At 37.6% G+C, this 26050-nt stretch overlaps 3 protein-coding genes across 7 annotated transcripts in view; 2 read left to right on the top strand and 1 right to left on the bottom strand.

The window, feature by feature from the left end:
* Positions 1-26050, top strand: part of LOC121727921 (myb protein) — a 525795-nt gene that overhangs the window by 341705 nt on the left and 158040 nt on the right. The gene's annotated exons all lie outside the window — the stretch shown is intronic.
* LOC121727924 (defense protein 3-like) lies at positions 13607-18458 on the top strand. Of its 3 annotated transcripts, XR_006035745.1 has the most exons (6): positions 13607-13635; positions 13724-13905; positions 14573-14770; positions 15898-16096; positions 17453-17548; positions 18353-18458. XR_006035745.1 is itself a non-coding variant. In XM_042115988.1 (5 exons), exons 2-4 carry the CDS (start codon positions 13742-13744, stop codon positions 16094-16096), a joined length of 561 nt encoding a protein of 186 aa, XP_041971922.1. In that variant the 5' UTR covers positions 13607-13635; positions 13724-13741; the 3' UTR covers positions 18353-18457. The 3 variants fall into 3 exon arrangements, 2 of the variants coding, with proteins under 2 accessions (XP_041971922.1, XP_041971923.1); XM_042115988.1 differs by lacking the exon at positions 17453-17548 and having other exon boundaries at positions 18353-18457; XM_042115989.1 differs by lacking the exon at positions 18353-18458 and having other exon boundaries at positions 17453-17585.
* Positions 18463-21530, bottom strand: LOC121727922. Of its 3 annotated transcripts, XM_042115986.1 has the most exons (5): positions 21368-21526; positions 21064-21122; positions 19693-20353; positions 19327-19389; positions 18463-19121 (listed from the first exon to the last, which is right to left on the bottom strand). In XM_042115986.1, the coding sequence occupies exons 3-5, from the start codon at positions 20192-20194 to the stop codon at positions 19090-19092; spliced, it is 597 nt and encodes a 198-aa protein (XP_041971920.1). In that variant the 5' UTR covers positions 20195-20353; positions 21064-21122; positions 21368-21526; the 3' UTR covers positions 18463-19089. The 3 variants fall into 3 exon arrangements, with proteins under 3 accessions (XP_041971920.1, XP_041971919.1, XP_041971918.1); XM_042115985.1 differs by having other exon boundaries at positions 19693-21122; positions 21380-21530; XM_042115984.1 differs by having other exon boundaries at positions 19693-21122; positions 21368-21530.

Below are 26050 nucleotides of genomic sequence, written 5' to 3' on the forward strand. Positions count from 1 at the left end.
TATTTCTCACACAGCTGATGAAAACCAATTTTGGTTTCGTTTGACAGCTCGAGATTGTTGCTCTATTCCGCTAGGTATATAGTCCATGAACTGTACGTAATTTGGTCACGTTATGTCAAAGTCAGCCGGTTTGACGTGACATGACCAAATTACCTAGGTTGGCTATATGCCCATGAATCAACTTGATCTTAAACTATTATTATCACTTACTCGTATTTTATTTTCGCTCTCAATGAAAAAATTAACATTGAGAGCGACCATAAAATCTGTAAAAGCGAAACTGCATTACTAACATTATCTTAGTAATGAAATTGCGCGATATCGTTTTGTTTGACGTCAAACTGGAATCCGCCAAGCAAAGCAATTTCCAGATTAAATTCCGTGGAACTGGGTCACCGGAATTGTCTTATGAATACTTTCAGCCACTTTTAAATACTTTTTGCTACTTTGAATACTTTTGAAATATTCAATACGTATAAATCAAATTTGTAACTTGCAACTAAACTTGGTTGTTCCATTGCATTTAAATTTTGCTTATTTATTTCCTTTGTTTTTGTGATCTTTCTCGTGAAAGCAATATTGATAGACAATAATGTACAATTAAATAGAAAAAAAATCGGCCAAGTGCGAGTCGGACTCGCGCACGAAGGGTTCCGTACCGTTATAGAGCGAAAGTAGGGAAAAATTGTTTTTTGTATGGGAGCCCCCCCTTAATTATTTATTTTATTTTAATTTTGCGATTAAATATTAAAGTACACACATAATTGAGGATTTCGTAAAAAATCATGTGTCTACATAATATAGCCATTATAGATTAGGAGCCAAAAAGGGCAAAAAATCACGTTTTTTGTATGGGAGCCTCCCTTGAATCTTAATTTTATTTAGTTTTTAGTATCTGTTGTTACATTGGCATCAGATATACACAATCTGTGAAGATTTCAGAAGTTTAGCTATAGCGGTTCTTGAGTAAGAGCCTGGAGACAGGCAGACGGACAGACATCGAAGTCTCAGTAATAGTGTCCCGTTTTTACCCTTTGGGTACGGACCCCTAAAAAAGTAGGTATGTCAAATATAATATATTTTAAGAATAAACTAAATCACAAGTGGCTTCACTCTACATCCTCTATCGGTTGTATCACGGGGAGTGCTCTAAGAATTTGTTCGTTTTTTTTTTTTTTTTTTTTTTTTTTTTTTTCGAAAGGGTCTAAGCTACTGGTCTGGTTAAGACCATGGTAGTTTAATCGTGGCTATAACTAGTCTGTTGCTAGTTGGTTTACGAATTTGTTCGGAATCATACCACCTGCAACTTTTCGCCATCGCTCCACGCAAAAAATATACCATCCTCATCACTTTGATGAGTGGTAATCTTCCACCGTGCGTTTTTTGCGTAACTTTCTGCTGCGCACTGTAAAACTCTGAAATAATACGACCTGCAAACCTTCAAAGGCCGGCAACGTACTTGCAGGCTGCAGCTCTTCTAATGTTGCGAGTGTCCATGGGCGACAGTATAGTTGCTTTCCATCAGGTGACCTGTTTGCTCGTTTGCCCCCTTATTTTATAAAAAAAAAACGATCATATAACCGATATCGTGTACTTAATAATCCTAAAAAACAGTACAGTACATATTGTATACAGATTATTTTCTATACCAAACTAACATTCTATACTGTCAGATATAAAAGTGATAAATATTTCAACATTAAATTCATAAATACATAATTACAACACTGTACATCTGTATTAAAAATGTTTTAACTACGTACTAATCGCCAAACTATCGTTTGTAGCATCGCGTCGTCTTGAATATCATATAGATTCCTATAAGAGTCAATTAGTTACGATCGTTTTTAAAGTACTCGGTGATTGTTTAATCCAAAAAGGACATTGTATTTGGGATACAGTTTAGTAGTCTACTATGCCACATATAAATGGTTTCAATCGATTACGGGTTTTTGGTCCATAAATTTTTGGGCATTCACCTTTATATATTATCTACTGTCATGGTACCTAAATCTATGACAATAATAATATTATTAAATATACACACAAATGTTTTATAATTAATTATAATAAATATGCTTATTTAAAATAGGTGGTAGGTGGTAGGTGGTAGCTGCATAATATACTTACATTATCTATATACATATAATAAAACTGTAGAAATGACAATTCTGTACATTAAAGATATCCAAAAAATAATAAGCGGGGGCTGTTACTACATCGCTATAGAAGCCAAAACTGTGGTTAGTTTTTTGTCTGTCTGTCTGTCTGTCTGTATGTTTGTTCCACCATCACACGAAAACTACTGATCCGATTTGAATGCGGTTTTCGCAGATATATTTGTCTTCTCCCAACTTAACATCTGGTGTACAAAAATTTTTCCCCCCACCTCTCCAAGGGGTCAAAAGAGGGGGTAAGATTTTGTACCAAACTTTTTTCTTTAACACGAAAACTACTGATCCGATTTGAATACGGTTTTCGCCGATATTTATCTTCTTCCAACTTAACATCTGGTGTATAAATTTTTCCCCTCTCACCCCTCTAAGGGGACCAAAGAGAGGGTCAAATTTTGTATCAAACTTTTTTCTTCAATGGACTAACTTCATATTATTAACTGTATTTTCCAATTTAACATCTGGTGTATAAAATTTTCCCCCACCCCTTTAAGGGGGCCGCAGAGGGGGTCAGATATTGTATCAAACTTTTTTTTAACTGATCCGATTTGAATATGGTTTTCGCAGATATATTTGTCTTCTTCCAACTTCATATCTGGTGTATAAAATTTTTCTCCCCCTCCCCTCAAACGGACCAAAGAGGGGGCAAATTTTGTATAAAACTTTTTTCTTTAACACGAAAACTACTGATCCGATTTGAATACGGTTTTTGCAGATATATATGCCTTATTCAAATTAGCATCTGCGCCGCCCAAATCCCCAATTAAAAGTGAAATTAATCTAACCAAAACTAAACATGCAGATTTTGCGTGTCGTATGATTAATATGCGAAAGGCTTTGCCCCTGCCCTTACTTGGGGGGGCTGCGCCCCCCCAAGTAAGTACCCTCCTGGTAATTTTGCTAAGCAAAATGGTGTTGCGTAGTTAGTGTTGAGTTTTACTCCTTGTTTAGAATCAAAGTAAGTTATTTATTAAAAGTGAAAATAATCTAACCAAAACTGAACATTCAGATTTTGCGTGTCGTTTGATTAACATGCGGGAGGCTTTGCCCCCGGCCGGTACTTGGGGGGGCTGCGCCCCCCCAAACCCCCCCCCCCCTCCTGGTAATGTTGCTAAGCAAAATGGTGTTGCGCCTTTAGTGTTGAGTTTTACTTCTCCTTCTTTAGAATCAAAGTAAGTTATTTATTAAAAGTGAAATTAATCTAACCAAAACTAAACATGCAGATTTTGCGTGTCGTTTGATTAACATGCGGGAGGCTTTGCCCCTGCCCCTACTTGGGGGGGCTGCGCCCCCCCAAACCCCCCCTCCTGGTAATGTTGCTAAGCAAAATGGTGTTGCGTCGTTAGTGTTGAGTCTTACTTCTCCTTCTTTAGAATCAAAGTAAGTTATTTATTAAAAGTAAAAAAAAACTAACCAAAACTGAACATGCAGATTTTGCGTGTCGTTTGATTAACATGCGGGAGGCTTTGCCCCCGGCCGATACTTGGGGGGGCTGCGCCCCCCCAAACCCACCCTCCTGGTACATAACGTTAATTACTATTGATTTTGTGAACATAAGATGCAAAAATAAATATACTAAAATAATCGTAGCTCAGCTCCGATATTACTTAGAACAATTTTTATTACTAATATATGTTTCTCTAATGTAGTGCTACAAAATAGTAATGGTTTTATCCCTGGCCGCTGAAAAAAACAATGACGCCACAAGTCTATACAAAGTTACCCAATGCCCTTTTCTCATCAACTAGCGCAAATGTGAATTTCTGACGGCCACCCGCATACTAAATATAATGTAGCTTTTCGAATTAGAAAATTGCGATCGTGAAAACTGCCCTTCCAAACGCATTACGAATTTGGGAGTTTAAAATTTGATGGGAGCAGTGCTGTAATCAACTTAACAGTGTTTTGACATGACTTGCATATTATGCAATTATGCCTTGTCTTGCCATGACTCAGGCGCGGTCCGAAGGTCACATGACTCCCCCCCCAAAATCTAAGTTCAAATTAAAACTCAAAATCTTACCAAATAATAAAAGGAAATTTCTAACTATCCCCTAACCACCACTGCGTCCTTAGACCTTAGATAGCTGTCAACTCAGAATCGTCCGAGGGCGCAGATAAAAAATATATTATATTAGTGTAGTGATTAGTGAGTGACCCCCCCCTCCCCCCAAAATTTCAGGCTGCGACCGCGCCTGCCATGACTTGCCATAGCTTATTAAGCTATGGCAAGTTATGCATATTATGGCAAAAATAAATAATTGGGTGCTTACTGAAAATTACATTTAAGTAATAATATGTTATATTATGATAAATCAATGATAAATGAAGACATGGGTAAACGAAGATGGGTGTCTAACAATTTGATATTTTTTTTCAAAACAGGAGCCTGAGGAACGGGAAAATGCCTGCTTCTGCTATTTCGCTAACACTTTTACCAGCACTCCCGGAGTGCTACAAGTTGAAACCCGTAATTTTTTTCAATAAAATTCTGAGAGAATTCCGAAAAGTATCATTATTAATTAAACTCTGCAAATCCATTTTAAATACGCGCTTCCAAGATAAACAACTCGAAAATATCAACGGAAAAATCTCTGGGGGTTTTATAAAGCGGGCCAAGTAGAGAGTAAGCAGACAGCCCGTAGTTAAGTGCTTAATGTATCCGAAGAGGCCGTCGCCGTACGCTTGGAAATTGAAATTGCTTAAGGCGGGGCGATACTGGTGCGATTTTGGTGCGACTTTGCAGTTTTGTAAATTTAATTACAGAAAAAATAGTTTTTTGTAGAAGGCGGTGGAGTTTTGTTCGAGCCGCATACGCCGTACGCTTGGAAATTTCTTAAGAGGGCGACTAACCCCAAAAATCAAACATCGTCCTCCTCTCTTCACACTCACGCCCGTCTTTCATATGCCAGGTGAAAAAGAACGACGCGGATTCATCACCAAATTAGTTTTTTCTCAATAACTCGATAAATATACAACATTTTAAAAATCTGCTAGGTCGATCTCTCAATGATAGAATTTTATACAATGTGTTAAAATATTAACTTATGCACGGTTATGGCAATAAATGAAAAATTCGTGAAAATTAGTTGCATCTTTGCGATTTTTTTCTATGGACAAAATTTTAAGATATTGTGTTTTTGCTTAGATCGGATTCTCGGAAATATAATGTTGTATTTAATTTTAGAAAATTATTTTAGGGATTATAAAATCGACACTTTAGGGTTAGTCGCCCCTTTAAGGCGGGGCGATACTGGTGCGATTTTGATCTCTACTTTTTTAATAAAAAAAAATCTGATAATTTAAAATTTGATAGCTTATTTTTTGAAATTTTGTTATTTTTGTGTCAGGTAGAGGTGGTAAAGTTCTTATTGGTAATGCTATACATACGGCGTATGCTTGCATTTTAAATTGATTATGAAAAGTTCATAACATCGAACTTAGGAAGTGCTGTTAAAGTTTTGTTGATGATGTTGATTTACAGATTTACAGTTGTCAAAGACTGATTTTAATGAAATTTTCTCTTATTATCGGGTAAGCCCGAGAATCGGCTAACATAAATATTTTCACCGTGCGGTGCACAATGCTGCTAAAGTAGTTTCTTAATAAAAAAATATCCACCGCCGAACATACATATAACCTCCTCCTTTTTGGAAGTTGGTTAAAAATAACATAGATAAATAACCTAAGCTTCGCATAATTATAAATAGTTACATTTGTGTAGATTATAAAAATCGGCCAAGTGCGAGTCGGACTCGCGCACGCAGGGTTCCGTACCGTTATAGAGCGAAAAAAATGTATTTTTGTATGAGAGCCCCTTTAAGTACCGTATTTATTTTATTTTAATTTTTTTATTAAATATTAAATAGTTTAAATATAATAAAGGATTTTGTGAATATTTCAAGTGCCCAACATTAGGTATGGATAAAGAGCAAAAAAACCAAAAAAATCACGTTTGTTGTAAATATTAACTTTAATTTCAGTATTTGTTGTTATAGCGGCAACAGATATGTAACACAATCTGTGCAGATTCAATCAGACATCGAAGTCTCAGTAATAGGGTCCCATTTATACCCTTTGGGTACGGAACCCTAAAAATAAGACTTAAGAACAACAACCCAAGCAATTAGCGACCAAAACCTTGCACATACCGACCACGACACGACTTTCTATCGCGCGGTCGTGTCGCGTAACGCGGCTTTAACCAAAGTCTACTTTACGAGAGTTATTCAGTTTTAATATTTTGCCAGCGAAATAAGCTCTAATGGCGAACGTTTATGATAAAGTCTTTTATCACTCGGCGGCGTGAGCTGAATCGAACGAAATTGCTAGACGATATGCTGCTATATCATATTCTAATGTTCAGGAAATGGATAAAATAAATTTTACCGACTACGGCGCAAGAAAGAGCAATAATTTTGTAAGTTTGTATGCAGTTTGTGTATAACATACTTCCATACTAATATTATAAATGTGAAAGTTTGTCTGTCTGTCTGTTACCTCTTTACGTTCCGAATTTGCTGGGCATGGAGCATGGAGATACTTTGAGTCCTGGGAAAGGACATATGATACTTTATCCCGGAAAAATGTGCGGTTCCCCCGCGATGAACGAATTTTGGCGCAACGAATGTTACGGGTAACGGACGTCATCTAGAAAAGTAGGTAGCTAATATACTTAGTTACAAACAGTATGTGCCCTAGTAGCGACTAAAATATTGGTCGGATTTTAACCCCTCCTTCATTGAAGCCTGATAGAGCCATAGTATACCTATCGATAGGATCTATGCGACTATAGCGCGAGCGTGCACAGTCAATATAAGTAGATATGCATCTTTTTTGACACGTTTTCACTTGTAGGTACCCATTGGCCAATCATGGGCCAAAATGGATAGGTCGCATACATGATACACGGTAAGGACATAAAAATACGTGTGGCACTCGGGGACTAGCAACAGCTAGTCTACACGCATACGTCTAGTAGCACGCACACAAACACCGTGCCGAAGTCTGCCGAACTGAAAACGACCTCAAACGACGCACGGCTTCCAACACCACACCGCTGTTATGGTCGGAGTTGAGGGTGTTAGCCGGTTAGGTTTATTTTTTCTTGATTCTTGATTCGGTCGCAGCGCGCAAAGCCCGCGATAAAAGCTATTCAATGTCTTAAAATATAGTGTTACGCCAGTTATTCCTATTATCGGCTACTCGAAAAGCGCCGTAAACATTCGACTCAAGTGTGGTGCGGATTTGATCAGACCAGCGCATGAGACAGCGGCCGGACGCGGTCTTTTCCCCCTCAATCTTGCCAGTTACCATGAGTTGCAGTGCATGATGGAAGAGACTGGTCTCCACGACACAGGGAATCCTAGTGTGGAGATCAGAGTTTGCGTAAGATTAGCGTGTAAGTTTCTTTAAGCGAAATAAAGACTCTTTTATTGTTTACTGTTTGCCATACCATGGTTTCAAGGTTTCCCCCCTTTATTCTGGTAATGTGTCTGAAATATTTGTCATTTTTGCTGATGATTCACGGCAGTTTTAACGCTAAACTAGTTGTAATATATTGCCTGTTCTACCGGAGGTGTTTTACTTTTAAAAGCAACGATTTATTTCCTAGAGAACACTCTACGCTCGCTTCTACAAAAATCTGTAGGTACTAAATAAAAACGTTTGTTTTGTTCTCACAACATGCTTATTAAAATGAATGTGATAATTTATGTCTGATTATCTGTTTCTCTGTTTGCTATTTTTAACCGACTGAGATAAGGGGACGATTTATAAGGTTTTTTTTATGTTGGGCCGACGTTGTTCGAAAGAGGACATTTCAAAGGTGGTCCCATGATAAGAAAATCTATACATCTATACATATAAATAAAATTGGAGTGTCTGTTTGTAATATTGAAAGAACAGTTTTTTACTACATGCATATGAATCTATATACGCTACATACACCAAAACAACATTTTTTACAATTTTTGTCTGTATGTCTGTCTGTCTGTCTGTCTGTTTGTTCCGGCTAATCTCTGAAACAGCTGGAGCTATTTTGCCGGGACTCTTCTTGGTAGATAGCTGATGTGGTAAGGTGTAACTTAGCCTACTTTTTAACCGACTTCCAAAAAGGAGGAGGTTATATTTTACTTTTTTATATTTGTTAGCGGACTATCCATCTTTGTTATTATACTATGTTAATGCGGACGAAGTCGCGGGCAACAGCTAGTAAATAATAATATTTGAAGTCGTTTTTATTTCGTTAAAATTATGTCATGCTTAATATTTTGCTGATTCAATTCTGATGTAATTCGGTTCATACTTTGATTCCCGGGAATGGACACTGAATATTTTATGGTACAATATATTCCAGTTATATTCTAAAACAGTTACAGAATCAGGGTCCGTACCACGAAACGGTTTTGAGACTCAAACAATCGTACGAGAATGTTGCGTCCTACTCTAACAAACGTGAAATGACAGTGTTAGAGCAGGACGTGGCATTCTCGTCCGATTGTTTGAGTCTCAAAACCGTTTTTTTTTTTATGAAATAAGGGGGCAAACGAGCAAACGGGTCACCTGATGGAAAGCAACTTCCGTCGCCCATGGACACTCGCAGCATCAGAAGAGCTGCAAGTGCGTTGCCGGCCTTTTAAGAGGGAATATGGTAATAGGGGAGGGTAGGGAAGGGAAGGGAAGGGAATAGTTGAGGGTAGGGAAGGGAATAGGGTAGGGGTTAGGGGATTGGGCCACCGGTAAACTCACTCACTCGGCGAAACACAGCGCAAGCGTTGTTTCACGCCGGTTTTCTGTGAGAACGTGGTATTTATCCGGTCGAGCCGGCCCATTCATGCCGAAGCATAGCTCTCCCACGTTTCGTGGTACGGCCCCAGAATTTTCGATATTTCGTCATTAAGTTAATCCATATCCCTAGGAAATAAAATACCATTAGAAATTCAAACGGTCAAAGTATTTTTGGATAAAAATTTTCCTCGCTACGGAACTTTAAGCCGATGGCGATAGAAAAAGCGGATTAGCTTTTAAGCCGGAGGTATGTGAAGTCAATCAAAGTTTGCATTGTAAACCCCTTGATTAAAGTGTACATTCTCAATTCAGGTCAAGCGAAAAATCAGAGAGATTACTAAAGATTTTGATATTTAACCTTTAATTTAATAAATATTTTGATTTTGAACTTTATGTCAAATTCTTCAATAAACTAAAGTTGTCCTGACTCCTGGATAATTATCACAGGTCAACAAAATCGAAAAAAATTTGTATCCTGTGCAAACTATTAGCAGTTCCTATAAGAGTTTTGTGTGCACGATATATGTTTCTATGAAGCTTTCTTTCTAGCAGCTCAAATTTTTAAGATATTTCATTCCAAAGTTTCAAAAATCTCGCATTTTAGCCCATTTCAGAATCACATTGCTGTTGAAAGTATTCATTTTTATTAGTTTTGTAATATGTATGCCAGAGGGAGACACTTCTTATTGAGAATGTAACTTGTTTCAATGAGTTATGACTAATTTCCCCAATATTATGACGGTTTTCAAAATGCTTTACCTAGCTCATACTACGTGGAGTAACAATTTTTGTATGAAAAAAGAAAGTTTAGTTTACAACTCTCTTTTAATAAAAAAATATAATATGCAATTTAAATTGAGATCTAAATAATAGATATTGTGTATATTTACTAAACATATTTTAGCAAAATTCATGAAAATAAATTATTTCAATAGTTGTAAAGCGATTCTGAAATAGACTAAAATTCTAGATTCTTGAAACTTTGGAATGAAATATCTTAAAAACCTGAGCTGATAGAAAGAAAATTTCTTAGAAACATGTGATCGGGGCACAAAGTTCTTACAGAAACAGCTTTTGGTTTTCAGGCACCAAATTTATTGTTGACCTGTGTTATTATTATAAATGCGAAAGTGTGTCTGTCTGTGTGATACCTCTTCACGCCCAAACCGCTGAACCGATTTTGCTGAAATGTCGTATAGGGGAGTCCCGGGAAAGGGCATAGGATACTTATTTCGAAAAAATGTACGGAGTTTTGATGGAACGGAGTTGCGGGCGTCATCTAGTCATTAAATTTCTCTTACTGCCGTACTCAGAGACATTTAATTATGATTAACCCTCAATTTAATAAAGAGTTAATTAAAAAATTTAATAAATAAAGAACCCGGGTTTCGAAAGTTTTTAATGTTTTCCACAACCATAACTAGGACATTATTGGATAACCATGATGGCCACGATGATTGCGAAGCTGCAAAATTTACAATCATGGACAATCTGCGACGAATATAGTTAGATACGGATGCATTTGTAAACTACAACATTACATACCAATTACATAATAAATATAATTTTAGTAGATCACAATTTAAATAACAAGAAACTAATATCCACAGCCGAAAATAATATAACCTCCTTTTTGGAAGTCGGTTAAAAATATACGCTTGTAGCTTAATATAAGTGAATAAAAGCTATTCAAACTTTTAACGTAAAATGTATTAAAGTTAAACAAACGGGAACTCAAGAAACAAAGAGTAACTTAAATGGGAGGTAAATGAGTATGTAGTATAGATATAGCATGTTGCTATAGCCTTTAGCATCAGCCAGTAAATTTGGGCGCTCGCCAAATGCAATGCTCATATATTATGTTGACTATGCTGTGCAGTGATGCCCTGTCTCCATTGTTTTGTTCGAGACGATATAAAATTGTACGTTGAAGATTTTATATTTATTGTAAAAATTCTTAATTGACCGAGCAATGTGCAATTCTTTATAGCCTGGATAATAAGAGACAATTTAAATTGGTCTCATAATTGAAGACGAGAGTGCAAGAGTGGTCTTGCACTCTCGTCTTCAATTATGATTAATTAAAATTTTGTCGGCAGATGCCGCTGCTTGGCGGCTACATACTATCATTTATTTGATAACAGATGTTATCAAAATAAAGGAATTAAACTTAATATAATAAAATTAGCAGCATAGATTGAAATGCAAACTAGTTGCCTAGTGAATAAAGTTGCATTTCATTAAAATTTACTTATTTAACGTAGTGACTTAGAGCAAAATGATATCTATTATCGTGTTAATAAAGTTTCATTTTACTTGAATTTTTGTCAGCGTGGCGCGGCTTGTGATATCACGCGCCGTGAGAAGGGGTGGCTCGTGCTCGCCTGTTTGCTCAAGCCGCGCCTTTGAAGTTACCGACTTTAATCGGATCGGGACGCGCCTGCACGAGCCGCGCCGCACCACCCCTTCACACGGCGCGTAGCTCGAGCGGGCCCGGCGCGGCTCGTGGTAGCACGCGCCGTGAGAACGTAACCACGCCACCACTTTCTTAGGGCGCGTGGCGCGAGCTTGCGCGTGATATTAAACGCGCCTGCTCGAGCCAGCCCGAGCCACCCCTTCACACGGCGCGTGGCTCAAGCGGGCGCGGCGCGGCTTGCGATAATACGCGCCGTGAGAAGGCACCATTATATATCTGGCTACACATAAAATGCACAGCTTTTTTAATTTCAAATCTCTTTTCCGGCCCTAAATACTAGACATAATATGCGAATTACAATTGCATAAGTTGATGAAAAATGCTATGCCTATTGCATACTGGCGCGGTAAAGCTTACGTATTGAATACCTTTATTGTATTATTTCATTTAATAACCCCTTCCCTCTTAAAAGCTGCTACGTAATATGGACACCAAAAAGTCGTCATTCAAAAGCCGTGCCGTGCGACAACGGACCCGCGCCGCCCATATACAGAGTAAATACACTCCCGTACTGTGATTGAAGCATGTTACATGTCCGGCGCGGATCCATTTCCCCAAAATGTATGGATTTGGGTTAGCCCGGCCGGTTGCTCTTTGCGATACGCTGTTAGCGACCACTGCGATAGATATTATGCAAGGGTTTTAGGTTCTAAACCAGGGGTCGGCAAGTACTTTTAGGTGGGGTGCGGATACTGTGGGAAATTTTTTACGAGGTCCAGAAAAACACACACTTCTCCTATGTAGCTTAAGAATATTATTTTAATTAATAAAGATATTGCGTGTACCTTATCTATGTATTAATTAGTACTTGGTTTAAAATACAATACTTCGCGGTCCGAGGTCCGCCTGTTGCCTACCGCTGTTCTAAACGCTGTTTAGCTAACCAAAAACATTCACGCTAGGTAAAGCGATTTTGATTTTTCAGCGGATTCATCCCGGAAACATTTACGGTTCCCGCACGGACATAGGATACTTTTCAAAGTTTCCGTGCCCTTTTCCGAGACTCAAAGTAACTATGCTAAATTTAAGCATAATCGGTTCAGCCGCTGTTGGGCGTGAAGAGGTAACAAACAGACAGACAGACACACTTTCGTATTTATAATATTAGTACGGATATTGGAGTAGGAATTAGAACTTCAAAGGCCAATATGGTCGGCTATTATGCAGGATTTTAAAGTGGGTAAGTATCTGATGATAGCATAAAGGAGTGAGCACACTGAGACGGGCCGTCCCGGGGCTCAGCGTGCCGGGGCTCATCGCAAAAATCCGCCTCCATACAATTTGTATGGAAGCGGATGCGCGTATCGCACACTGTGTCGAGGCGCAGCGGATTTCCGCTTCCATACAAATTGTATGGAGGCGGATTTTTGCGATGAGCCCCGGCACGGCCCGTCTCAGTGTGCTCACTCCTTAATAGGACGTTCATATTGTGACTTGTGAGTCACAACTCACAGGCGCGGGGGTTTTATTGTGGAGATGATAAGCACTGGAAGTGACATCATGACATCAAGGTGTAACAAAACTAAGCGATAGTACTTTAGGGTGGATCCCATACACACCTCTAAAGTACTCTCTTGTTTAGAGTTCACTGTGAAAGTAGCAGCGCTGAAACAGAATTTTTTTGTGATTTGTATGGGCAAGCGTCCCCGCGTCATGAATAATTCCAAAGGTGAAAAAAAGTTACTATTTCTGCTACTTTTACAGCGAACTCTATATGGGGGACACATACACACCCTAAAGTATTATCACCAATTCGTTTTGTTAAACCCTGTATATCGAATTGTATGTCAAAAGCCTAGACTACTGTGTTTTAGCAGGAGTCTGTTAAACATTTGCTATTGCTTTTGATTGCCTAACCTTTAAAGATTATTTTAACGGCTAACCAATCAACGGTGAAAGAAAAGCTCATCTAACAACAAGTTGGGAAACAAGCTGGGTTCTAAAGTAAACTACTTATACTACAATGTGGCTTATAATATTAAGCCACAACAATCCTAAACCACGAAATACTAAATAATACGACTACTAGGCATGTAGCCAGCTGATTATATTCAGTACTTACCTACATATCCAGCAGTTTCTAGCTCCGGTGAATTACGGGGAAGAACCTCACCAAGACTATAAAACCGAGTATACTCTCATTACACACTCATTTTATGTTTGAAATCGTTCAGTTTGATTAGGTAACTACCTACGGTACATGTTAATTTTTTTCACGCACCGATTTTTGAAAATCGAAAATAGTATTCGTTTATTTAAAAAAATTGACTTTTTTTTTTTCAAGTGAAACCGCGAGGCAAGGATGGACGGTGGTATAAGCCAAAATCCCGATGGATCAGGAAAAGCTTGGGGAAAATTACCAATCGCCAGTGGCGACAATAATACATTAAGCGCAATAGGCAGCCTGCAAAACTCCAAAAACGGTAATTTTCATTCTGCCACTGGAGGATTAGCCTTGGATAATGCGTAAGTTTTTTTTTCTAAGTTTATGTTATTGATTGTAACGTAATTACGTACTATACCCCGTTTCAGTTTATTCAAATTTAGATTAAAATAAATTCTATAATAAATACAAAAACATTCGATTCATAAATGTTGCTAATAAAGCTATAGGTATAGGGAACGTGCACATTACACAATGAAGGTGCTACGATGCTACGAACTAGCGTCCAGGCGCAGTCCGAAGGGGGGGGGGGGGGATCACAAGGGACATGACCCCCCAAATCTACAGTCAAAAATAATAAAAGGAAATTTCTAGTTATCCTATAACAGCGTTTTTTTTTTGTGTGACCCCCTCCAAAACTTCAGGCTGCGAGGTCCGCGCCTGCTAGCGTCACAAATAGTAAACTTGTACTTAGTTACTAATTTTGCAACCAACAGTTTATGCCCGTGCCCTAAAGCCGCTTTTAGATATGTTTCCATTTTATGGCCTGTGAATCTTTGATTGGTGATAAGTGCAGGTGATTACCAATTAGGAGAAAGCAAGTGTGGAGAACGACTGATTAGTGCAAGCCCTTTATTTTTTACTAATCACGAATCACTAATCACATGCACTCGCACTAATCGAAGTGAATACAGGCCCTTACGATAAACTTAGTTCGGTGACCTCATGTACCAATTTTTTTTCTTCTAGCAAAGGCCACAGCGTCTCCGTAACTGGGACCCACATTGCCGACTTCGGTAAGCAAGCTACGGCAGCTGGTCAGATCAACCTGATGAGGAATAACGGCCACGATCTGTCTGCCAACGCCTTCGCCACCAGGACTTTTCCCAACCACCCAGCTATACCCACATTTGACAAAGTCGGTGGCGGAGTTGATTATAATTACAAGTAAGTTCTAGTAGTCTTGTACTATCAGAGAAGTTGATTCCTAGGCAGATGTCGGACCATATAATCAAAGGGCTAAGGTTGATACTTGATTCAGACCGCAACGCGACGCGTAGATGCATTTCTAATATGGATTTGACAGACGCAAGACATCTCACGCAATTTATTGAAATCTGTCAAATCCATACAAATTTATACCCCGACGCGCCTCGCCTCGCCTCGTTGCGTCTGAATTGACCCTTAGATCTAGGATCAAACCTATCAGACCGATCACAGCTAACATTGAAGTGACATAAGCCGACCACATGACACGTAGGTCCGTAAACTGCCTAGGAATAAATTTCCTCGATGGTACATTCAAATTATTTCGTAATCTACACAGATTTTAGGAGGTAATCTATTACGATCTAAGCTAAGCTTCATGTTGGGCCAAAACTAAGGTTGAATTCCTAGGTTACAAACGTGAAAATTGAACAACTGTTACCTAAAATGTTGCAACTGGCCCGATGATAACTAGTAGGTAATTAGGTACTAATTAGGTATTATGGTGGACGGAAATAGTAATATAGGCAGCTTATCAATGCGTAAGAACATACAGTAACTACATATAGTTTCTTTACAGCTTTTTAGGCAAATTGAGTCGTCGAAGTATGTATGAAGTAAAGTTACCAAAATCTATAGCTGATGACCCCGTAGGGCGTAGTCACTAGCAAATTGGGCACCCGTAGCTGTAGCATCAGAAATGTTTTTAAACATTAACTAACAAAAATATTAACTTAAATTTTTGACGTAGGAGAGCCATGCTTCGGCACGAATGGGTCCGCTCGACCGGAGAAATACCACGAGCTCACAGAAAACCGGCGTGAAACAGCGCTTGCGCTGTGTTTCGCCGAGTGAGTGAGTTTACCGGAGGCCCAATCCCCTACACTTTTACCTTCCCTACCCTCCCGTATTTCCTTCCCTACCCTCCCCTATTACCCTATTCCCTCTTAAAAAGCCGGCAACGCACCTGCAGCTCTTCTGATGCTGCTCATAAAAAAACAATCTAAGCAAAGTTAATTATTAGATAAAAAGTATTTAGGTACTTATGATAATAAAATAATAATAATTATGAACATCTTTTATTGCAGCCAAAAACTTGGAGCGTCCATTGGTGTCCAGCATGTGGACATCGCGAAGAGAACCGAGTACTCCGCCATGGCTAGTGCCAACGTGTTCAGAACACCGACTTCCTCGCTGGACGTCAATGCTGGTGTCTCCAAAACCGTGTCTCCATTCGGGAACACTTGGGAGAAGTCAGGAGCTTTTGTTTATAAGAAGCAATTTTAGGTTATTATAGTCGTTTTGAAAAGAATATATATTATATGAATTAATTTCTCCGATATAATAAGTAATGTAAGTTAATAAAACATAAAAATATTATCAGCTTATCCGCAGTTTGTACGTAAGTTTTTTAAATAAATGACAAAGCAACTGTCTTCCCGTTTGTTTGTCTGTCCTGTCTAGTAGATACCTCTTTAGGTACGTTTAGTTTGATGAACCTATTTTAATTGTTACAAAAAAAACTTTGAGACCCGCGAAAGGACGGTCCATATTTGTAATTAAGTCAATTAACTTAAATGTCACAATAATTATTATGAAAATAAAATACACAACAGAGAAATACAATAAGCTTCATTCATTTGGGACACACCGAATGACTTTACATTTAGATCAGTTATTAGTAAATACGTTTACATTTAGATCAGTTACGTATTAGTAAATACGTTTACATTTAGATCAGTTATTAGTAAATACGTTTACATGTAGATCAGAATTGATTCAAACAAAATACAAAGTTGGTAAAAAATAACCAACAATATACCTAATTTTTACGTGGGAGAGCCATGCTTCGGCACGAATGGGCCGGCTCGACCGGAGAAATACCACGTTCTCACAGAAAACCGGCGTGAAACAGCGCTTGCGCTGTTTCACGCCGAGTGAGTGAGTTTACCGGAGGCCCAATCCCCTACCCTATTCCCTTCCCTTCCCATCCCTACCCTCCCCTATTACCCTATTCCCTCTTAAAAGGCCGGCAACGCACCTGCAGCTTTTCTGATGCTGCGAGTGTAAATGGGCGACGGAAGTTGCTTTCCATCAGGTGACCAGTTTGCTCGTTTGCCCCCTTATTTCATCAAATAATTTATTTATTTAAAATAATAATAATATTGTTCCCTTGGTAGGTTATTTCCCTATTATTTCTTCATCGGGACTTTACCTTAAATTGAATATAAATACAAGCAAGCTAGCATACAAGAGTGTCATTTAATTGTACATTTCGCTAAGAGAAGAAGAGTAAGCTGCTAGAGTAAGATAATTTTACAATTATTATTTTAAAAACATTTCATATAAAAACATAATCGCCATCTATGAATACACTACATTGGTTTATGGCATGTTGGTTTTATTACAATTACAAAGCAAGCGCCATCTATTCCAACAGTACTGAAGTATGTTGATTTTAGTGTGACAACGCACCATCTACAATAATAGTATCAGCAGGTTTTGACAGATGGCGCTTTTATGGTGATCGATACAGCAATAATTATTATTTAAATTAACTTTTCGATGTCTTTTTCTAATTCACATAATAACTTATAGAGTACCTATGTAGTTACGTGTTTTTACTTTTTTCTATTTCAGCAGCATGAAGTTTATCAACACAATACTAATTTTTTTGGTCCTGATCATGGCATTCGCCACAAATGCGCAAGTATCTTTGCCACCTGGTTACAAAGAGAAGTAAATATAACATTTTATTAAATTGTATATTGTTAATAACTTGAAGTAAGTACTTACTTAATAAAATTATTTTATTACTTACTTCAATTTATTATTCACTTAGAACAGCTTTTCCCAAAGTGGGCGATAACGCCCCATTGTGGGCGCTGAAGATCTGAAGGGTGTGTTGGACCCGAAATGACCCGAAAAAATGGGTGCGTTGTGTAGAGGCTTGGGGGATGATTTATTTCATCAGGATGCATTTTAAATTGAAACAATGGGGGCGCTAAAATATAATTTGCTCTTAAAGTGGGAGGTATACAAAATAAGTTTGTGAACCTCTGACTTAGATGAAGCCCGCATATTTATATTGTATAAAAGTCCCGACGAAGATATGATAATGTAAGTATATGGAAAGAACCTACCAAGGGTACAATATTAGGTATATTGTTGGTTATTTAAATATTTACTCTGAATTGTGTTTGAATCAATTCTGATCTAAATGTAAGTTCAAAAGCGTTCATTTGATGTATCCCAAAAAAAATGTAGATTTAATAATAATAATTGTGACATTTAAGCAAATTGACTTAAAAATATGGACTGTCCTTTCTCGGGTCTCAAAGTATCTCCATATCAAATTTCAGCAAAATCGATTGAGCGATTCAGAAGCTCTACCATGAGTTTAAAGCTGAGTATAGTTTTTGTCGATACTCGATACTGACTACGTAAAATATTATAATTATTTTTCAGCTCGACAATTTACAAAAATGTTAAAAATAATATTTTTTAAAATTATGTATTTCAGTTAACTTATTATTGTTTCAGATACCCATATTTAATCAAGTTTTCAAAGCAAGCTCAAACTAAAGGCTCATCAATGTTCAAGATTTAATATGTTACTATTACAATATGTATCTAAAAATAAGTAAAATGCCTTGTACACAAATACTCTTTATTTTCCATGGTAGCAGTAAAAATGTTATGTATAATTAACCCCCTTATAAAAAAATATCTATGCTGATCTATCTAAGTCAGCGGTTGACAACCTTTTTGCAGGCAAGGGCCACAAAGTGGCAAAACAAACTAAAGGCGGGTCGCAGGCCTTATACTCGTATTAACGCTAAAGCCCAATATATGATATGACCTACGCATATTTAGGGGTTTTCTAGACCACAATTTAAAAAACTTTCAACCTCTCTGATGGCTCCAGTAAAAAGTGAGCTGTCAAAATTTGTAAGAGAGTAATATAATAGCATTCAGAAAAATAAACAAAGTTTTATTACAAAATGACATAAACAGCAACGTTTTTAAGTTGCGATAATTACTGGAAATATTAGAAAACATGTTTTTTACACTTATAACTTATTCACAAAACATTCACGGGCCGTAACGTAAGTAAAACGTTCGCGGGCCGCATGTGGCCCGCGGGCCGCGTGCTGCCGACCGCTGATCTAAGTCATTATGGTTGTACATATTATTTTATACGGAGGTAACAGTCACACAAAATAGAAAAGTTCCTTACAAACCCAGCACAGCTTTTATCAGCAGCAGACTTGTTTATTTTAGGACATTTTCAGGGGATCATCAGGTTCATCTGAAATTTAACAAAATATGCTAAAACAGAGCAGCAATTTACTGTAGCTGAATTTTTCTTGACAAAATATATGTCCTTTCCCAAGACTCAGACCTCCATACCAAATTATAATATTTAAGTATTATGATTTACAAAGTGTTTTAGTAAGAATTTAAGGATTACAAATATAATCTAAATAATAGGCATAACAACAAAATTTACTTACATTTAATTTCAACAACTTCTTCCTTTACGACTATATCTGACTTTTCCTGTTCTAGTGCTTCATCTATAAAAAAAAGTGTTTTTAAATTTCCAGATATCAGATTTTTTATCTTCACAAGCCTTATGTCTGGCTTGTGGAGATTTAAGAGATTAAGTCTTAAGAGGCCCATGCACGGCAGGACTGCACGGCACTAATTGGTTGACACTCGGTGTTTCTGGCCGGCAATACCGAGTGTGAATCAATCAGTGAGGCCCATTCACGGCAGGACTGCCGTGCAGTCCTGCCATGAATGGGCCTCTTTGGGATCATGTAACTAGCTTAACTATAGTTGTTTAAATAAAGCTTTTATTTACAAACACAACTTACATTTAACTTCCACTTCCATAATTGGAATATCCATTGAGCAATCGGAATCATCCAAGTCAGAGTACATCATATCTGCGAACTCTCCACGACTCTCGTCTTCAACGACTTGATCTGCCAATTCGTCCGTCAAGTCGTCAACTAAATGATCAATCCTATTATACTTCTCCTCATTCTTTTTTACCTTCGCGAATAAAATTTTACACTCAATCGAAGATATTTTGCCATATTTCTCGATTATCAGGGTTTTAAAGTCAACATAACTTGATATACTGTCTTTGTTATCGTCAACAAAATTGCTGATGTCGTCAAATATTATAGACAACGGATCCAAGTCTGAATATACCTCTGGAATACGTAACACCTCATGACCTGCACTCTCGATGATCGTATTAACTTTATACTGTATCTGGTGATCTTTATGAGACGAAATCAGTTTATACAAATGTGGTTTGAACATAGTATTAGAAAAAGGTATATTTCGCTCATTCAGCCAAGCCTCCATTACTGATCTGTTAGAATTTGATGTTATCACATAATCTTCAAGTATATTATTATAGACTGTATTGTTTATCACTACGACGGAATTTGGAGGTAGATTAGGCACAACATGAGTAAGCAACCACCTATAATAAGTATTATTGAATGCCTTTCTTGTTGTTTCCTGAAACAAGATTTGGGAATTTGGAATGTAACCTTCAGTTGATATAGCATGTCCAAGGAAAATTTTTTGTGATGACACTTTAGTTTTCTGTGATCCACTGTCATCAGAATTAGTGTTTAATGGTACATAACCAATTGCTGATACTCCTACATACACGATAGATCTTCCTTCTGAACGACATTGATCGATAGCTTTACAAAATTTTATCCTCGGCAATACAAACTTTGACTTTTCTATTAATACATTAAGATTTTTATTTATTCGGAGCTTCGTAAAGCCCAAATCTTTTAAAGTGCGTTTAAGAGTTTTGATAGTTCCTGGGAACAAATTGTCTTCTTTTAACTTTTTATACAGCTGCTTAACTGTAGGTACCACGCGTTCTGTTGTATAAAAGTGATCAAAAATGCAATTTCTGACATTTGCTTTAAGGGTGTTGGTTATATTGTAACGTTTTGCAGTTGTTTTGATTTCCAGGCCTTTGTCTTCTATTATGTCTGGATTATTAAATTCGTAAATAACTTTGGATAAAGTTTTTTTGGGTACACCGGTGGCAATGGCTGTACGTTCCATAATATCTTCAGGACAATGTTTTAACTCTTTTTCTGCCAATTTGGTCATGAAAAGATTTACATTATATACTACTTTTTTTGCCTGGCTGTTTAGGATAACAGTATCTTTATTTGACATGATTATGATACAAATTGAGATACTTATCCTAAAGTTGACTTGGATTAGTGACTTCAAATTATGTCCTCTATCACCTAGGGCTCTGAAAAAATAATTAAAATATTAGGTACTCTTACTTATCCCCACCACGAATTACAGCGGAAAATTATTAATAAATTTAGTAGTATTTAATAGTAGGTACTAAATCAAGTTGAACCAACCACACTAAATAATATTAAATATTATTTACACTAATCATACTCATTAATTAATCATTTTAGCAAATTTTGCTAAAATGATTAGGTACCTACTTATTGATTTAAATAAGTTGTAAAATTCATAACTTACAATAGCAGGTACATACAAAATATCTGTAATTTGTATTAGCCACACAACCTAGTTTAAATTATTTTAAGTTAAACAATTATAATTAAATAATTTTAAATCCATTTTAAATCGAGAATTCTAGGAAAATATTGGGAAAACCATAGACTTAATATTATATAGGTACTGTCGGGGAAAACAAAAAACGGAAGTTTTTAAAATTATTTTGCTTCTTTGACAATGACAACTGATTAGTGACACTGACAACTGACCTTTTTTCTGTTAGGCTGGCTATATAATATTGGCAGTGTCGAAAAAAAGCGGGAAACAAAATACGGTACTCGCAGAAAAAATACGAAAGTCTAGTAAAAGTCAAAAGGAGTCGTCAGTGAAGTCAATGTGCGCTTTTATAATTCCGGACGTCATGTTGTCGTGGAGTCGTGGACGCCTACTTTCACAGTAAAACGATGGGTACCTACATTAAAATATGCCGTTTTGATTTCACGCGCCGCCGCGGACATTTTGTGCGGTTCACAAAAGTGTAGACGTCGTGATATTGTCCTCTAACGTGCACGTTTAACAGTTATCGTCGACGGAAAAGCGTATTCATAATATTATAATATTTACATACACTTTACTTCCCTATGTTATCGTTTTACCGCGGACGTCCACGATATTACCGCCAACGATATCAAAATACTATTACCACCACGTCCGAAATTATAAAAGCGCACAATGAGTTCATCAACGATGAAGTAAAGAGAATAATAATAATATAATAATATCACTACGTACGTTTTACTTATGAACTTTCGACCGCGGTTACTTTGATCTGGTTATTTTTATTTCTGCATTAATTATTTTTTATCGATAATAATATATTCTTTATTAATTATTTTTTAATCGATATTTAAAATAAATAAATAAATAATAATTGTAAAGCGCTTCCTTCAAGCCCCATAAGAGCACCGGTGATCACGACAACCCGCAATCGAAGTATTAAGGAGTGAGCCCATTGAGACGAGCCGTGCCGGGGATCAGCGTGCTCATCTCATCGCAAAAATCCACGTCCATACAATTTGTATGGAAGCGGATGCGCGTATCGCACACTGTGTCGGGGCGCAGCGGATTTCCGTCAATGCGACAAGGCCCGGCAAGGCCCGACAAACCCGCTCCGCCCCAGCAACAGTGTGACCACACTTCACATAGATTTCCACTTTCTGGTAGATTTGAGGTCAAATGAATGACGATTTGTAGTCCAAAATTTTTTGTAAATTTTAATAGAAGATCGATATTATATAACAAGTAATATAAAACTAGAAACCATAATGATATCGACACTGAATACCCGGACACTTAGAACTAACGAAAGTCTACATGAGATCATTGTAGCCCTAGAAAATATCAATTGGAACATTATTGGGCTCAGTGAAGTCAGAAGACAGGGTGAAAAGATCGAAGAACACAAAGATTTCATCTTCTATTACAAAGGCGAAACTCCGGGTCAATTATTGACTATTGACATAAGAACTACTTGGTGTCTCAGAACGTATAGCTATACTCAGCATAAAATTACCGTCATACAAAAAAATATGGGCAATTGTGCAAATTTACTCGCCAACAGAAGGAGCAAGCACCAACGACATAGATATTTTCTACAACCAACTAAGCCTAACTATAGAACAGCACTCTAATAACAACCTGATAGTGATGGGAGATTTTAACGCCCAAATTGGAAATGAACTAGACGAGGAGGAGGACATAATAGGAAAATTCTCATATGGCAATAAACGAACAAGGAATGAAAATAAGCTAGTCAACCTTGCCCACGAACATAATCTATGCATTCTTAACACTTTCTTCAAAAAACCACTACAACGGAGATGGACTTGGATATCACCGCACGGTAAATATAAAAACCTTTTAGACTATGTCCTCACCAACAACTCCAAACTTTTTCATGACTGCGAGGTTATTAACAACTTTAACTTTAACACTAACCACAGGCTTGTGAGAGCAAAATTAATTAGCAAACCATCCAAACATGTAAGACCTTTCTTTGCCAAGCACCAACATAAAGATTTAGACCGCAGTACATGGACAGATAATGAATCCAACCTGACTAACCTACCTACTTTAACCAAAGATTATAAATGAAAAATGCGTATTCATGTCCTTGGACATATACATTTAGACTAAATTTTTAACAATTATAACTTTGTAACTTGTAATGTAACCAACTTGTATAATATGTCTACATAAAGAGGCTTTCAAATAAAAAATAAAAAATATAAAAAAATTAAAATGCATAATGAACACAGTCCATATAAACATTTTAGTTTTATTTTAGTTTCAACCACGTAGAATACATTGATTAATAAAGGTAGATTTTCGGTAGAATCTAAAACACGGTCTAGTAGATTTTAGTAGAATTATATAGCAACGTTTTTGATAAGTATATCGAGTCACGAGTGATTTAAGAGTGGTCACACTGTAGCTATCCAAAGTACTCAAATCCGTCAATGCGATGCGGCCCGGCAATAGCGTGCTATAGCGCTGCGCTGAGCCCCGATCCGCCCCGGCAAGCCCCGGCACGCGCCGTGAGCCGCGAGCAAAGTGAGCGCGAACCTTTAAGAGGAATCCACACCGCCGTTTTTCCATACAAACGCTGTCCCCTGTTTCCTCCCTGGATAATGCCGGTAGAGTTATGATTTTTTTCCTGAATATCTATGGCCGCTATTAGCATGTCCCTATGTTTTCTTCATATTTTTATTATTAAAAAAGATAAGAACGTCCAAAAACCCAAAAAAATGGCAAGATTTTCCTCTGTGTTCAAACACCCAGAAAACAAAACTGACTAAAATATACAAAAAAATAAATAAAACATAGGAACACAGCTCAAGCCTTGCTTTAATTCTTAATGAAAAAAATACTTAAATCGGTTTTGGAGGAGGAATCAGCGGCCAACGAATCGAAGATTTTCTGTTTTTTTTTAGAACTTTTGTCGTATTGTCTCTATTGCGCTCTGCGGTGGGAGACTTGAGATTGGTGAGACAGCAATACATTTTCAAATACCTATTTTCAATTTCGCTCGCCCCTGGTGTATCCTCTTAACATCACACGTCTTCTCGAAGTTGTTACTTGTTTCGCTTGCCTTCGGTTGTTTTAAAAAATTCAAACATTAAAAATTGTGCCCTATTGAGTTTTTAATTTTTATGAAAATTAACTTCACGAAAATTGACTGCTATGTCTTAAATAAATCTACTAGTAAGACTAAGAACTTGTAGATTTTCTTAGAGCCCCGCACACTGCAAATTTTCTATCGGCCGATAGTTAGGTCGGGTTGGGCTGAAGTTAGCGCGCACACTACGTCAACAGTACTAAAACAGTTGGGTTGGTGGTGAGTGCGCAGACTAGTCAACAGTCAGCCGATTGTTCTCGCACAGTTCCATTCACAGCGATAGATTTTTGAATGGAAAATTTTACACGATTCGGATCTCTGCCGACTGCCGAGTCGGCCGACCAAACAATCGGCGTCGTGTGCGCGCGTGGAAGAACGTGCATCGTCGTACTGATTTAGCATCGGCCGACAGTTTGCCGATGGATAAGTTTGAAGGCAATCGTATAGCTCATCAAACTTAATTATCGTAGTGTGCGCGCTAACAGCCCAACCTGACAAAACTATCGGCCGATAGAAAGTCTGCAGTCGGCGGGGCCTCTAAACTGTGAGACCAATCAAAGCGCACGAAAGTGCGCACAGCGCAGGCCTTGTTCCAGCAAGCCGCGTGCATGCCGTGCACTATTTAGAGTCCCCGCAGACTTACAATTTAAAGTTGGCCGACCACCACAGAAGTAGATCAATATAGAAGCACCATACGCTCGTGTTCATACAAATTAGAGCGACATGGCGCTTCTATCTTGATCTACTTCTGTGGTTTGTACGATAGCCGGCCAACTTTAAATTGTAAGTCTGCGGTGACACTTACACGAACCCTTTGATTATATTTTATACTACACACCGTTTCGACGCACTTTTATATATTATGTAGATTAACAAAAAATTAAGAAATTTTAGAAATCAGTCAAGCGTGAGTCAGCTCATCTACGAACTTTAGAGGCTACTTCCAAATGTCAGGAGCGTTTTGAAATTTGGCACACAGGTCGTGTGTTATATTATTTATATTATTATTTATATAATAATCATCTTCATCAACTAAACTATTGTTTAGTTGATGAAGATGATTATGATCGACGAAGTGCATCTGAACTTGGCATTGGATTAGATTTCAACTCTTTTTTTAGGTCAAAAATTAGCCTTTATAGGAACTAAGCCCTATTTTAACATGACGTTTTTGGTGGGATAAAATCTACAAATATTATAGTGGTGGGCACCATAGTTTCAACCTACGTTTCACTTTGGTTTTTTTTTTGGCTTATGTGTCGCTGCCCGCCGCCGGCCGCCGCACACGGGCCACATGCGACAGCCACAAACGCCGTTTTAAACTAGTCTATTGGTCGTAAAGTGAATTGTTGTAGCTTGTGGCGGTCACCGGCGTCAACCGTGGTCCGTGACGTGTGCGACGAGTCCATAATATAAAATGTATGAAAACTACAGGAAATATGCCGGTAGCGGCGTTTTGTGGTTGTGGCCGGTGGCCCATGGGGGGAGCCCTGATAAGTGTGTACCTTTATAAGCCCTATTAGAGC

This window comes from Aricia agestis, chromosome 6, assembly GCF_905147365.1.
Source record: "Aricia agestis chromosome 6, ilAriAges1.1, whole genome shotgun sequence".
In the NCBI taxonomy this organism is placed as follows: Eukaryota; Metazoa; Arthropoda; class Insecta; order Lepidoptera; family Lycaenidae; genus Aricia; species Aricia agestis.

Excerpts from the sequence above, each read along its gene's own strand:
- LOC121727924 (XM_042115988.1), top strand. The coding sequence starts at position 13,742 with ATGGACGGTGGTATAAGCCAAAATCCCGATGGATCAGGAAAAGCTTGG. Across the intron at positions 13,906-14,572 it reads GGATTAGCCTTGGATAATGC|CAAAGGCCACAGCGTCTCCG; the intron begins GTAAGTTTTTTT and ends TTTTTCTTCTAG. Across the intron at positions 14,771-15,897 it reads GGAGTTGATTATAATTACAA|CCAAAAACTTGGAGCGTCCA; the intron begins GTAAGTTCTAGT and ends CTTTTATTGCAG.
- LOC121727922 (XM_042115984.1), bottom strand. Across the intron at positions 19,390-19,692 it reads TATGGAAGTGGAAGTTAAAT|ATGAAGCACTAGAACAGGAA; the intron begins GTAAGTTGTGTT and ends TTTTTTTTATAG. Across the intron at positions 19,122-19,326 it reads AGAAGTTGTTGAAATTAAAT|ATGAACCTGATGATCCCCTG; the intron begins GTAAGTAAATTT and ends GTTAAATTTCAG.